General features: G+C 51.1%; 1 protein-coding gene across 1 annotated transcript in view; it reads right to left on the bottom strand.

Moving 5' to 3' along the window:
- NFX1 (nuclear transcription factor, X-box binding 1) overlaps nt 1-14,227 on the bottom strand; it is a 660,521-nt gene extending 646,294 nt beyond the window's left edge. Inside the window, exon 1 of the mRNA XM_085606860.1 lies at nt 13,981-14,227. Coding sequence (XP_085462986.1) covers nt 13,981-14,149 — 169 coding nt within the window. The 5' untranslated portion in view covers nt 14,150-14,227. The remainder of the gene's footprint in view (nt 1-13,980) is intronic.
- Nucleotides 14,228-15,006: the final 779 nt, after the last annotated feature.

Below are 15,006 nucleotides of genomic sequence, written 5' to 3'. Positions count from 1 at the left end.
GAGAGAGCTCCGCTAGCTGCCCACAACAAAAGTTCCACTGTTCCTCGGATAGCGGAGGGTGGAGCTCCTCATTCCAGTGTTGAAGGGATTGTGGTCGGACCACTGGCGCCGTGTTCTGCATCTGTCTGTATAGCCTAGTAACCAACCTACGTGGAGACGGGGAGCTCACCAGGCTCTTCAACGCCGGGAGGGCCAACGGAAAATTCTCGCTTAGCGCGCGGCATGCCGCCCGCAGTCTGTGATACAAAAATAGTTTGGAGAAGGATACCGTCTGCCCCTCCGTTGCCACCGGGGGCGGCATAAATGTATTATCAGGGAATAAATCAGCAAACGTATGAAGGCGCATCTTCCGCACCAGAGGCGTACCAATCCCGCCTTCGATACACGGCAGCAGCGGGTTCTGTGCCAATGACAGAGATGGGGCATACAAAAGCGGCACACCTGCCCTCTGTCGCAGTTCCTCCCAGACCCAGCGCAACATCTCAGCAGAGTCTACATCTCCCCTAGGGCGGCGCGCCTTCACACAAATGGCCACTTTCAGCGGGACTGGCGCCACAATGTCTTGCTCGACAGCCACATGAGGCTGGAAGGGAGTCAGGTGCACCCAAAAGTGCAAAAATTGAGCTTGTGCACAAAGTGCATATAGGCGCATGTCAGGCGCACCCAGCCCTCCCTGTTTCAAAGGTAAGGTCAGCATGTCCCAGGATGCCCATGCCTGGCCGCCAGCCCACACCAGCGCAAGCAGGAGTGATCTCAGCGTCGCAAAAAATCGTGATGTTAAGGGAACTGGGATATTCTCAAATAAATATAAAAATGTAGGCAATATAACCATTTTAACCAAAACGATCCTACCCGTAAGTGACAAAGGCAGTCTCGCCCATATCTTCACCTTCTCCTCTAGCCATGCGACAGCTCTGCCGTAGTTCAGATTCTAAATCTCCTGAGGTCCTCGGCTCAACCAAATTCCTAGATATTTAACAGCCTCCGCCTCCCACCTTAGGGGGTATTCTGAGGTGACCCTCAGGGTTCTATCAGTCAGCGGAAAAACCACCGATTTGGACCAGTTCACCGAGATCCCAGCCAAACCTTCAAACCGGATAAATTCGCGCAGCACTGGGTCCAAGTTATCCTTCGGGTTTATGAGGTAAAGTGTCACATCATCCGCATATAGCGATATCAGCAAACACCTGGAGCTGAACCCTATACCTCGCGCCGTATGGTGCTGCCTAATACGGGCTGCTAGAGGCTCCATCGCTATTGCGAACAGCAGCGGGGACAGTGGGCACCCCTGTCGCGTGCCGCGCGAAATGGGAAACGGGTCAGAAACCATTCCGTTCACCCTGACCCTGGCACTGGGCATAGTATACAACAAGCAAATCTTTTTAATAAGAAGCGGGCTAAAACCTATCCGACTCAATATTGTAAATAAATATGGCCCTTCAAGAGTGTCAAAAGCTTTGGTGGCATCTAGAAATACCACCGCAGCATGAACTTCTGGGTGCAGATAGTGCAGGGTGGAGAAAATCGTACGTATGTTATGGGACGTAGAACGCCCCGGATTAAACCCTGACTGATCAGGAAGAGCTATCAGAGGTAGCATAGGTTGCACTCTTTTGGCAATCAATTTGGCTAGAATTTTCACATCCACATTTATTAGAGAGAGAGAGAGATCTGTACGAGTCCATCTCCTCTGCCGGCTTGTCAGGTTTTAGCAGTGTGATTATCAGTGCTTCGCGCATTGTTGCAGGCAATATCCCCACCTCCAGAGCCTCTTCGTATACTGCCAGCAGTCTGGGAGACAGTTCCTCAGCGTATGACTTATAAAAGGCAGTGGTCAGGCCATCCGGGCCAGGGGCTTTATCCAGAGGTAGGCTTTTGATTACTTGGGCAACATCCTCCGCATTGATCGTAAGGTCCATATATTCCCTATGGGCGTTATTAAACCAGACCAGCGCTATGGACTCCAAAAAAGATTCCATCCCCTCCGGACATTCCCCCTGAGTGGCAGTATATAGGTTGGAATAGAAGCTCGAGAAGGCCTTCAGAATATCACCTTGTCCTCTAATCGTGGCGCCCGACTTCATGTGTAACTCGTGAATGTACGTCGCGGATCTGGGTGGTCGTATCATAGTTGCCAGCGTGCGACCCGGTCTATCCCCCTCCCCATACCGCCTGGCCTCAGCATATTTGCCCAAAAATTTCACCTTGCGCTGTGCCTCCTCAGCATAATCTAGTAACTTAGCCTTCAGTAGACCGATGGTGTCGGAGGTGCCCGTCTCATAGAATTGTTTTTCAAGGTCTTTTATGCCAGTCTCCAGGGATGCAAGCGTGCCTCGTATAGCCCTCAGCACCCCCGCCTGACGAACTATGCATTGGCCGCTAATAACAACTTTAAATGCCTCCCAGAGGGAGGATTCAGTATCTACCGACCCTGTGTTCAGCGCAAAATACTCGGTAATATCCTTCCTAATCTCTTCTTCGAAAGCCTCATCTAGCAGGGCATGCGGCAGGAGGCGCCACAAAAAGGGACGACGAGGCAGTTCTGGTATCAACAATCTCAACAAGCAAGGGGCATGGTCAGACAGAGAACGGGGCATATGGTCGACGTCTGTTGTCCACATAGCAACATCCCGGGATAGCAACCAATAGTCCAAGCGGGACCATGCATAGCGGTGATCTGTGATACAGGTGCCCTCCCTCAGCTTGCCATGTCTGTCCCGCCAAACAACACTCTGCCCGCCGTCCGCCACTATTGCACTCAGAGCTGCGCTAGCCATCGGGTGCAGGGTACGGACAGCGCCCCGTCTGTCAAGTGTATCATCCAGGACAGCATTGAAGTCACCTCCCCAGAGAATGGTATTACACCCAGTTGCCCTCACCATCGCCCAGATCTTGTGAAAGAACTCAGGAGAGTCCACGTTTCGGCCATGTACAGCCACTATGGCCACCGGCACTCCGCATAAGATCCCCCGAACCAATACATATCTTCGCTCCGGATCCCCTTGTGGCAGCCCTTCCTTCCAGTCCAACCCTCGTTTAATCAACACAGCCACCCCACGAGCATAGTTTGAATATATGGCCCCATCTAGCATGACGAAGTCGGGGAGACGGGGAGATATTCAAATGCGTTTCTTGGAGGAGGCATATATCAATGTTGTGACGAGCTGAGTAGGCATGTACCATTCCACGTTAAGCAGTTTAGAACATTAGCGGACCTGTGTGCGTCGCCATCAAAGAATATTCATGCAGCAATAAACCCAACAATGCCCACATCCTCCAAATAGGACATCAACCACAGATCGGGCAACATTGATATTGGCAATAAAGAACAAAACAAGACCCCAACTACCCTCCCACCGCCCACTCCAACCCCCCAATCAGGTTGTAGATTACCCATCCCCAAATAGAAAGCATACAACAAACCAGGGATCCTTCCCATGGGGGCATGACTGTGCCAGCATCTACAGGGTGGCCGGAAGATCTGCGGATGGCTCGACCCGCCCAAGGCCGCACTAACGAAGACTGGTGCACAACAACATGGCCGGGACTCTTAAAGAAGGAGTGTATATTCACAACAATAAGGCACAGCCCCCCATGGAGCACAACCACAGAGTCAATAGACAGCAAATACGATACCCTTGTTAGTCATTGTCACTCAGGCGGCCTCCTGTTGCCCCAGCGCTCTCGGTTTGCCTCTTGGGCCTCTTGCCACCTGCGTATTTGGCGAATTTTAACGCCGACTTGGCATCCGTGAAGAAGTGGGTGGTGCCCTTAAATGATACCTTAAGTTTTGCCGGATACAGCAAAGAGTAGGGGATCTGCGCTTGTAGAAGTCTCTTGGCCGGGAGGAATTCCCTCCTCGCCGCCTGCACAGCTGGAGTAAAATCCGGGTAGAACGAAATGGTGTTTCCCTGGTGCGTAATATTGCCCTTTTCTCTAGCGAGTCTCAGGATAAGATCTCTGTCCTGGTAGTTCAGCAGCCTGGCAATGATAGGCCGGGGCGGCGCCCCAACAGGTGGTCTCTGACCTAGCGATCTATGCGCTCTTTCCACCACAAAAACTGCAGAAAGGTGCGGGTCAAAGAGCTCATGAAGTAATTCCGCAATATAGGTCTCCATTTTGGATATGGCAGTTGTCTCCGGAATTCCCGTTACGCGGAGGTTGTTGCGTCGCGATCTGGCTTCCAAATCGTCGCTCTTCGCTCTAATGACTCCCAGTAGTTTATCCATATGCAATAGTTGCTCCTTAGTTTCAACCTGGAATTCGTGGAAGTCAGTGGTACGATTGTCAAGCGTGTCCAGACGTGACTCGTGCGTGGCCACTTGCGACTTGACAGAGTCCAATTGCGACGTGAGGGTATCCAATTTAGTGTCAATGTTACGGAGGCTGGACCTCATCTCCAGCATAAGGGACCTCAAATCCTCCCCATGATCCTCTGTGATGGGATCGCACCGACCCCCTGCCTGCGTCTCAGATTCTGAATCTGCATGTCTTGTCGTTCGCTTATGTTCGAAGGTGAGCTTCGGCTGTTTAGGGTCTTGTTTTCCCATTATGGCGGGCACGAATCACCACCTATGAGCCGCAGGATAGATTAAACCAGCCACTCTATAATCAGAACACACACTCCGTGGCTTCGCCGATTATCAACAGCAGTCCATCCGGGGGGGGGGGGGGGGGGGGGGGGGGGCAGGTGCACAGGACAATTAAATCTTCCTACAAGCAGCATGGTGTAACCAGGCCACAGCTCCTCTCCTGCACTCTAGAGTGTGCTGCCCACCGTAGATCGGACAGCCCAGGATTCACACCCACCTTGCCAGCTCTTGAACAGGGGCGTTAGGGTGTAGCCTGCCAGGCAAGCGACCTCAGCTCCACCACAGCGCGGGCCCAAGAGTCTACATCTATGACTTATCCACAATTGTCAACATCAACACTGGCATCCTGCCCCGCCCAGTGATATCACTAATGATCACAAAGCCAAGTGCCCACAGATGCAGTTAGTTCAGGCGGCCCAGAGGGTAGATCCAATTGTGTTGTCCAAGGCCCCCAAGTGAGCACGATGCATACGCTTGACACCCCAGTCTAAGGGGGGGGCAGGAGGTACAGAGAGACAGTGAATTGCCACCACACCCCGCAGGGGAGGTTTACATTCCGCACCAGGCTCCACCGGATCTCACAACTGGCACACGCACATCTGTGGCATCTCACCGTCTTTGCCGCTCTATGCGGGACACGCTCGCAGTCATCTCCCGGTTCGCCAGACAAAATGGCGGTCATCCACGGTCCCTCCACAGGCAGATGCCCGCAAATGCAGCGCACGGTGGCAGATGCGGCAGGGGAACAAGGGCACCCGCACCTCTCTGTTCGCCCGCGCGTCCAATCCGGCGCTCGTTGCCCAGCCGCACGGGGAGACTCCGCAGGCGATCCGATATGGCTATTTTGCAGTTGTCCTTCGCAGCTTCACCCCCAGCTTTCGCCTGCTGGTGCCCCGTAGCTTGCGTTAGCTCCGCAGTGGGTCCGGACGGGCCCCAGTCGATCCGAAGTGCAGGATTATTAAAGGATACTTTTCCGGCCGGTGGAGCACGCTCAAGAAGCAGCCATTTCGCGGCTCATCAGGCCACGCCCCCACTACATGGGAAGAATTAATTTTGAGATATGGGGCTCAGTGTAACCGGTTTTCCTTTGAGCTATTTTCAGATAACTCATTTTGTCTAAAATATCTATTAATTGAATTAAGAAGCCCACCCGGTGATGCGCCCTCTCATTAAGAGTCTGCTGACACGCATTGGTAATTGGTACAGGTTGCTACACAACCATTCGACACAGGAATTTATTTCCAGCTTTTTTGCCAACATTTTTGAGAAAACCGAATGCAGATTATCGGAACATGACTGGCAGGTTATCTAGGAGATCGGATACAAGTCTTTGAGAGTGGCGGACTTAAAAAGAATATCATTCTTGTCCCGATGGCTGAGGTATTACACCCCTAATACCCTTCATAAAATGTTTCCAGCAATTTCTAATAGTGTGATGGGTGTGTCCCCCATTTGAAGGGTCAAGGGGTAGGTTGGCTAAAACTAAGCTATCCTCGATTTTGGTAATGGTGGTTTTGTCAAGTGCGTGAACACAGAGAGTGTAGATAAACACCAACAAAGTTACAAAAAGCACTATGATGTGATGCTTGGACTGAGGGAAAGAAGATTGTGTGAGTGACGAGGTTTACTCCAAGAAGCCCAGATTTGTAAGGAAAGGGTTCACAAACCATATAGGGTCCGAAAAAACATACTGGGGTCAAGAGGAATGTTGTGGTTTTGGAACCGGCTGATGTGTGGAGTATGTCCGGGTTGGTAAAGGCAAAATACTTTAACGGCCAATTATAGCAAAACTCCTGAACTATCGTGACAGGGATGTCATTCTCCGTCAAGCCAGAGAGAAGGAACCCCTTCAGTTTGAAAACTCCCGTATCCTCATCTTCCCGGATTATACGCGCACGGTCCAGCAGCAGCGCCAGTCTTTCTTGGCGGCCAAGGCCAGGCTGTGAGAGCTTCATCTATCCTACGCTCTTCTCTATCCAGCACGCCTGAGGGTCATTTAAGAGTCCCGAACATTGTTCTTTGAATCACCTGAGGAAGTTTTTAAATGGACAGACGAGACAGTAACGCTGCGTCCCCATTCACTCCCGGGTAGGGAATCGGACTCATCCCAGAATGAGGCGGCAGGAAACAATGCCAAGCGACAGCGACGTTCTAGATCCCGCCGCCGCAATAAGTCCGTGGGGGCCCGGCGGGGGGCTGGTCCGGAGGCCGGCAGCCCGCCGGTTGGATCCTGAGGGCCTGGGAGCTCCCTGGGCTCGGTTCTTACTGGCCTCTGCGGCATGGACTGGCCATTGGCTGCGCCATCATCTTTTGTGTTTGGGGTAGCCTCGTCCCGGGGGGACTGATGTAGAGGGCAGGTACCCCTGTAACAAGTTGCGGGTGGGGAGTTTGGGGGTTGATGGTGTGGGGCAAGTTTGGGATTCATTGGATGGGAACTCCTGAGGTTCACGGTTTGGGCCTGGGGAAGTCTCTCACCGCGACAGGTACTTCAATGTTTGTGAGGTATGGGGGGGGGGGGGGGTCAGTTGGGTAGTTGGGGATTTAGGTTAGGGGTTGACCGCACCTTAGTACAGAGCTGGGCTTGGGCGGGGCCGGACATCGGTGTCCTGCCGTGGCCATTATGTTTTGGTTCTGCTCCCGATGGCGGCACATTCCCGGGGGCCTAGCGAGCGATTAGCCGCCATTAAAGTGTTGAGTTGGAATGTCCAGGGTGCCCTGGATAAGATTAAGAGGGGGGAGATCCTGCAATACGCAAAGAGGGCCTCGGCAGATGTGCTGCTCCTACAGGAGACGCACCTGCTGGGGACGAAAGTGCTATGCCTCCAACGCTATGGATACACACAAGTGTTCCACTCGGGATTTGTCCAGGGCTCCAGGGGTGTGGGTATATTGGTACACAGGCGGGTTTCCTTCGTGCATTCTCGGACCTGGGCGGACATGCATGGGAGGTACATCTTTGTTCTAGGGCGGATAGGGACGGAGCAGATGGTGTTCGGTAGTGTGTATGCCCCCCCCCCCCCCCCACTGTCCTGGACATTTGCTGAACAACTCATGGCCCGCTGGGCGGACATTCCAGAGGTTCCGGGAATTATAGAGGGGGACTGGAATGATGTGATGGATCTTTCTAGGGACCGACAGTCGGAGGGCCGGGCGAGAGGGGAGGGTGGGCGGACGAAACTCAATGCGCTGGTAGGCGGCCTTGCGTGGGTGGATGCCTGGAGGCGATGTCACGGTGCTGCCCGTGCGTTCACATATCTGTCGGCGGTGCATGGTTCCTTCTCTCGACTCGATTATATCTTCCTATCCGGGGCAGCGGAGTCCTGGTTAGAGGCAGCGGAAATCCTTTTGCGAGGGTTGTCGGACCAATCCCCGGTGTCCGCGGTGATACGAATGGGGGGCGTGGGGCGGCCGTTTCGCTGGCGGCTCTCGGTGTGGCATCTGCAACACAATGATTATAGGGTGCATATGACCACGGCGGTGGACCAATATTTGTCCCGGAATGTGGGATCTGTGCCGGGGGCGGACATGTTGTGGGAGGCGCTGAAGCCGACACTACGCGGAGCGAATATCTCATACTGTGCGGCAGCCCGTCGTGAGCGCCGAGCGGGGTTAGTTCGGGCGGAGGCAGAGGTCATAGAACTGGAGCGTAGGGGCCGGGAGGCGGGTGGTTCGTCGGCAGCTGCTCTACGCTCAGCAGACATATGGCTCTTTACTGCTCGACGAGGCGCGTCAGGCGTGGCTGGCCACCGGGAGTCGAGTGTACCAATGGGGAGACAAGTCGGGTGCAATGCTGCACAGACTGTGTCAGGGGGTGTACCACAGTCAAGACCTCCCGGGGATAGTGGAGTCAGGGGGCATGCCGATAGTGGAGCCGGGGGCGCTAGCAGATAGCTTTGCTACATACTATGCTGGTATATACAGTCCCTGTGACAGCCTCGCGGAAGCGGACGTGGAGCGGTTTCTGCGCGATCACCCTATCACGACGTTAATCAGAGGTGGCGAAGACGGCCTTGGACCTTCCGCTGACAGTGGAAGAGCTAGGGGAGGCGTTGGGTGGCCTGAACCCAGGCAAGGCCCCGGGCCCGAATGGGTTCCCGAGTGAGTTCTTTAAGAAATATTTCTTACAGCTGGGTCCGCATTATACGGCGGTGGTGGAGGAGGCCCGAAAGCGGGGACTGTTACCCCAGGACTGGAGGCACGCTGAGATTGTAGTGTTCCACAAGCTGGGCAGACCCCCGGAGGAGCACGCCTCATATCGTCCGATCTCCCTCCTCAATGTGGAGGCCAAAATCCTGGCGAAAGCATTGGCTAATCGTCTCTTGCCATACATCACCTCAGGTGGGATTTATGCCCTCGCGGGCCACAGGACATAACATTCGGCGGGCTCACGTGGCGATTGCTGAAGTGCCCCCTGTCCCCGTATCTGTTTGCCCTTGCCATGGAACCCTTGGCGGTGTGGGTGCGGATGGACGCGCAAATATCTGGATTTGAGTGGGAGCATGGCCTGGCCGACCGCATAGCCCTCTATGCGGATGATGTCCTGTTTTTCCTCACGGATCTGGACCGCACGGGGCCCCGGATACTCCGTATTATGCAGATTTTGGGTGAGACGTCGGGTCTTTTCATGAACCCCCAGAAGTCTACCCTGTGGGTATTGGGGGGTCCGACTCAGTTGCAGGGCTGGGCGTCCCCGGTGCGACTTGCGGCGGGGGGGGCTTCAGTACTTGGGGGTGTTCTTCTCACCCACCCAGGTGGTTTCTTGGGGGCGAAACGTGGTGCCCGTGTGGGAGCGTGTGTGTCAGGACATCAAATTGTGGACCCGCATGCCGCTCACTATCTTTGGCCGGTCCGCAATCTTTAAGATGGTGGCTCTCCCCCGCCTGTTGTACCAGTTGCAGAATCATCCGTACGGGATTCCACCGGACTGGTTCCGTCAGGTGAACGTGACCCTGGGTCAGTTCCTGTGGGCGGGTGGGGCGGTTCGGGTGGCCCTGCGGACGTGCTTCCTCTCACAGTACGACGGGGGTCTGGCTACGTCGGACCTGCTGTCTTATTATCAGGCCTCCCACTTGCTTGTCTTGAATGAGTGGTGGTATGGGGATAGGGGGGACCCAGCATACGCAGTGGAGCGGCGGCTCATGGTCCCACACATGGTACATACTTTGCTCTATTCCGCTGTACATCGGGCGCCCTTGCCGCCAGTGACGCAGGTCATTTTTCGGATTTGGCGCCAGGCGCTGGCATGCATTGGATGGTGGAACGTGCTCACGCGGGGAAACCCCTCTGTGCCACAATGGGGGACTACCACAGATGGCGGCCCTGTCAGGGTTTGAGGGGTGGGACCGGATAGGCATATCCACCATAGGCAATGTAGTGCGGGAATGCGCTTTGAAGTCCTTCCAGGACCTTCAACAGGAATTCAGCATGCCGCGGACGCAGTTCTATAGGTATTTACAGTTTCGCCATGCACTCTCCCCAAGCCTGGCTGGCTTAGACTCTATACCAGACTTTAGCCCAGTGGAAGCGAAGCTCTTCATGGGTGACCTTCAGGAGGGAAGATCTCCAAGATCTACCGAACGCTTGTTATTCATGGCTCCCCCTCGCTCCAGCGTCTCAAAGGGAAATGGGAAGATGACATTGGGCCCCTCGATGAGACTGACTGGACGGAGGCGCTGGCCTCGCCCCGGGGGGCAGCCATAGCTATCCGACTACGCCTCATACAATTTAAATACCTACATAGGGTCTATTTTACCCGAAGGAGGTTGTGGCGGGCGGGCCTGATAGCTTCTCCGGAGTGTCTCCGATGTGGACGGGAGGAGGGCTCTTTCCTTCATACAGTATGGCTTTGTGGGTCGCTTTCCCAGTTCTGGAGAGGGGTATTGTCATGCTTATCCGAGGTGCTGGGGTGGGATCTCCCCGCGGATCCTAGGTTGACACTGCTGCACATTATGGATGATATTGGCGGCAACATATACAAGAGACACCTACTGCTGGTGGGCCTTACCCTGGCCAAGAGGAACATCGCGCGGACTTGGAAGGCCCCTACGGCTCCCTCTATGAATGTATGGAAGAGGGGTCTAGATTTTAGCATGGGCCTGGAACTCACCATCTTTGCAGCTAGGGGGTGCCCCCGTAAACACTATAAGATATGGAAGCGCTGGGCGAATTACAGAGGCCTTCCCCTGGAGCCGGCCCCGGAGGAGGTGTTTGTCTAGGTCCCGCGGGGAGAGTGGGCATGTGCTGGGACTGGGGTTGGAATTATCGGGCTTCTGCCCATTATGGATGTTGCGGGTTAGATTTGGTACGGTGCGGTCGGGGGGGATCCGGGATGTGGGGGGGGGGGTGTTGGGGGGTTTGTTGTTCAACTGAAATGCATTTTCAAATATCCTCCTTTGGTAAAATGTCAACGTCATCATGGGGGCAATGCTTGGGCCGGAACTCCTGGATCTTCAGGGGCCGGTAATTTATGTGTTTGTTGGCAAATAAAATTAATTTTTTTTTAAAATAATACTTTAACGGCAATTAGAGGCGGACGCAAGGGACATTAACAACAATTGACCTACTGGAAAAGTATCTGTCTGTGACAACAACCTTCCTGGTTGTTTGGAACGTGCCTAAGTGGAGAAAAGAAAGTGTGGAGGAATTAATAGTGCCCAAAGACAACAAAGGGAAACAGGAAGGTTAAGAAATGTTGTTATGACTTGAAGAAAAAAAAACAATAGATCAGCATGATCATTTTCATTACTTATACATGCTGTTGTGGCAAAAGATTTTAGTTTTTTAATGTTCTTGTTTTTGCCTATTGTTTATATATTGTTTGTATTATTATGTGTTGCCATTGAGGGGGAGATGTTATGGTCTGGTTAGATTGGGTGTGTGGTATTTGTGTTCAATCTTGGGGTTCCATTCTAGAGTAGAACACGTGGGCGTTATAAGGAGTGTGCTGTCGGAGTTGAAGAGGACAGGAAACAGTTGTAAGTGACTGTATCCTGGTAGCTGTATTAAAATGAAGACGTAACTTAGGAATCTTCCTTGACATAGACATACCAACATACAAATCCTGCATGCCTAGCTGAAAGTTTACATCATTGCAGGGGTCAAGTTGGCAGCTGTGGTATTGTAATGAGCCATCAAACACACAAAAGGTGAGGGTGGATGCTTTCAATTAGTCTACTCACTGGGAAACGCTCTAGGTAGCATTCCAACCCATTGTTCTTTTGCCCACCATGCCACCTCAGAGTAGACTCGGCCATATTCAAATCAGTCTTGACCCTGCTCCAATAGGAACCGTGCAGCCAGGACTGCCAAGCTAGGTCCTCTTTCAACCAGAACACAGACGACCCAAGACCGTTTTTGCCCTGATTGCTGCTCTTCAGTTGTATGTAGCTAGGATCCAATGGCGCAAGAAGCCCAAGCCTCGGTATACTTAAGAACCATATCTGTTAATAAAGAGGTTGCTTTCTGTTCACACAAAAATGCTATGTTGAATTTCGTGTCATGAAGCAGCACAAAAACAGCTTAGACCTCCAGTATTTGTTACATTATCATTGATGTTTTTATTTCCAGAGCAGTTCAAATTGTACCTTTCGGGGTATAATTTGTAGGTGTGTCTTAACAGCACAGCTGTCTTTAAGACCTTTCATTAACATTTTTTGAAAATACAAATACAGTGGGTCTTGGCTCTAACAAGAGGAAGTTTTTTCTGTCGCTTCATGCTATCATCAGTTTTTTATGTCATTCTGCTTCCAACGGAGAGCTTGCATTGCAAAGCATGAGGTAGTTTCACACATCTCAACAACAGACCAGGTCCACACACATTAAATGTTTATCCTTACAGACGCACTGTATATAGAAAGCAATACAGTTTTGTTTTTTCACTGTTGCCGGATTTTCTTTAATGTTTCAGACAAGACTAAAGAGGTACTATACTCATCGCCAATGCTTGTTTACAGACTCGGGCTCAACTAAGCTCAAGGACAGTGAAGTAAATTGAATTCCCCAGCTACAAGTGCCAAACAATCTGCTGAAGAAACCCCTTGCGGGCAATAAAGTTCAAATAAACCAAAAAGTGTGCATTCACTGTGCTGTGCAACACAAATGAGAAGACACCATATGCAATTGGAGGAATCTTCAAGTGAAAGGTGAAAAGTTAGGCTAATGATGGACTAGGAGGGCATGAGTTTATGTAAGTGTCCAAGACTGTTAGAAGTTCTTAGATGTGTCAGCAGTTGCTTGGCTGCTGTGAGCAGACTAAATGTAAGATTAATGGGGAAAAAACGATAGCGAGTGGAGACGGTAGTTCTGTTAAAGTGTGAAGATGTGTTGATCTGTTGTAATATATCAGTTTCTTTTGCTGCACAGTTGTTCCTGTTCATTTATTTACAATAGTACAATAACTCTTTTCGTGTTTACTCTTACCTCTATTTAGTCATAAGAATCAACAATATTTAATGGGGCTTTGAGAGACAAAGTGCTTTATGTAATAAAGAATCTGCGCAACGTATTTCAAATAAAAAAAGCAGAACAAACAAGTGATTTTGTTTCTCAAAAGTAAGGTACAACTACACATAGAAAACACTATCCCAGAAAAGTATGCCGATGACTTCAGATATGTTCGTTGAGTTTAATTCAGAATTATTCTTAGATGCGAAGATGAAGCGCCAAGTTAAAGAACAACCTGTTGCCTCCATCCTCAAAAAAAGTGAGATTTTCCCGGGAGATTTTAATTACGAGATGTAAACTATTGTCCTCTGGTGCTTCCCTTATCAAGTGTGGTCGAAGCACTCCTGCCCTTGATGTCCTCATTTTATCTCCCAAAAAAGCTCAAGCAAACATATCTGCCATGGAAATGAGGGCAACGCCTGGCACAGAAAGCTGTCAATTTCTGAGCTGTACTGTTCTAATTTGCACTAAGGGGTAGATTGTCTTTTGATCTGTCTATACATAAGTGTTTCCTAAATTTACACAAACAACTAATACAATCAAAGGGTCCCATCCTATAATACTCCCTGGTAAATACGTACTACTACTGTACTGTTAACAGTACTAGGTAAACGTCATGCCTGCTACCTACCCGGGGCACTCTTCAGAAGGAAGCACGCCTTTCTAACCATGAGGAGCAGCTTTTCACCCGGAAAGGTAAAAACACTGGCTTTGATCATCGGAAGATATCATGACAGTGGTGACAGTTGGAGCAAATAGAACTACTTCCGTTTTTACAATTACATTAAAATTGCAACATCCCTCTTAATACTCCTGTAAGCAATAACCCCAAGAACGCGAAGATCCACAAAACAAATCACAGATATCGTTCATCGTCAGATGTTGCCCCAACAGATCGCCCAAAACAGATCCCCCCCAACATCAAGAGCTTGGCAATCTCACTTACCTGACGACTGAGCCTCCGCCATGCCCGGGCACTTGGCCAGTTCCCGGCGACCGTCAGCTCCAGTGCCTCTCTCCCCTCCTTGCCTCGCGCACCCCCAGATGGCTTCCGAGTCTCGGCTCAATCTTCCCAGCAGCGAGTCAGTATCAGGAACGTCTAACTCCCGACGCATGCGCACAGCGGCGCTTCGCTGGCCACAGCACCCAGCTGACTGAGGGCTTAGCAACCTTTCCTGAATCGGTAGAGGATTCCGCCCGGAAGTCCTACTGCGCAGGCGCTCAGTATTGTTCGGCTCGTAAACATTTGATAAACAACTAGAATGCTCACCGAACAAAATGCACATGCGAGCATTTGGAAGTCATGCCTTATGACAGCTTTAGAATGCTGTTTGTAAATATCGTACTGCAGCGTTTATAACGCTCTTACTACTCCGAAGTGGGACGCAGAGTAGTGAAAATGTACTTGCCTAGTTAGGAGCAGCTTACAAAGACAAGGAATGTTGGCAGTGTGTCTAAATCTAGTAGAGCATATACGTTATTTGGTTGCTGTGTGTTGAGACAAGGAGTCGAAGTAATGAAAGCAGAATATCAGTAAATGACAATATAAGGCCCACACGCAGGTGGGAGGAGTAGCACCGCTCCAGTCAAAGTACGAGGCGAATCTATCACAACGTTCCATTACGTAACTTATATACAAGAGGCATTGGAATGTGACATCACAAAGGGGAATAGCAGTGATAGGTAGAAGGAAAGGAAGAGGGAGCGGAAAGGTAGGGTGAAGGAGAAGAAGGTAGGTTGATATGAGCAGGTATAACATCTCCTTTCTTTCACAAGGAAACAATAGGTTCAATAAAGTACAAAATCATCAAAGTGTTTTGGTTGTTTGATTACTCTTTTGCCCAATAAATTCTGGTTATGGTGCGAGGTACAAGGTAAGTCACAGTTACCAAATGCATTTGACTCAAATTTCTCAGGAGAACTAGAACTTACGATAAGTCTCTGAGTATTAGAACACAAATCAAGTACATCT

Source organism: Triturus cristatus, chromosome 5_2, assembly GCF_964204655.1.
Source record: "Triturus cristatus chromosome 5_2, aTriCri1.1, whole genome shotgun sequence".
Taxonomy (NCBI): domain Eukaryota; kingdom Metazoa; phylum Chordata; class Amphibia; order Caudata; family Salamandridae; genus Triturus; species Triturus cristatus.
The sequence above is the reverse complement of the archived record's forward strand: the minus strand, read 5'-3'. Positions and strand labels throughout refer to the sequence as shown.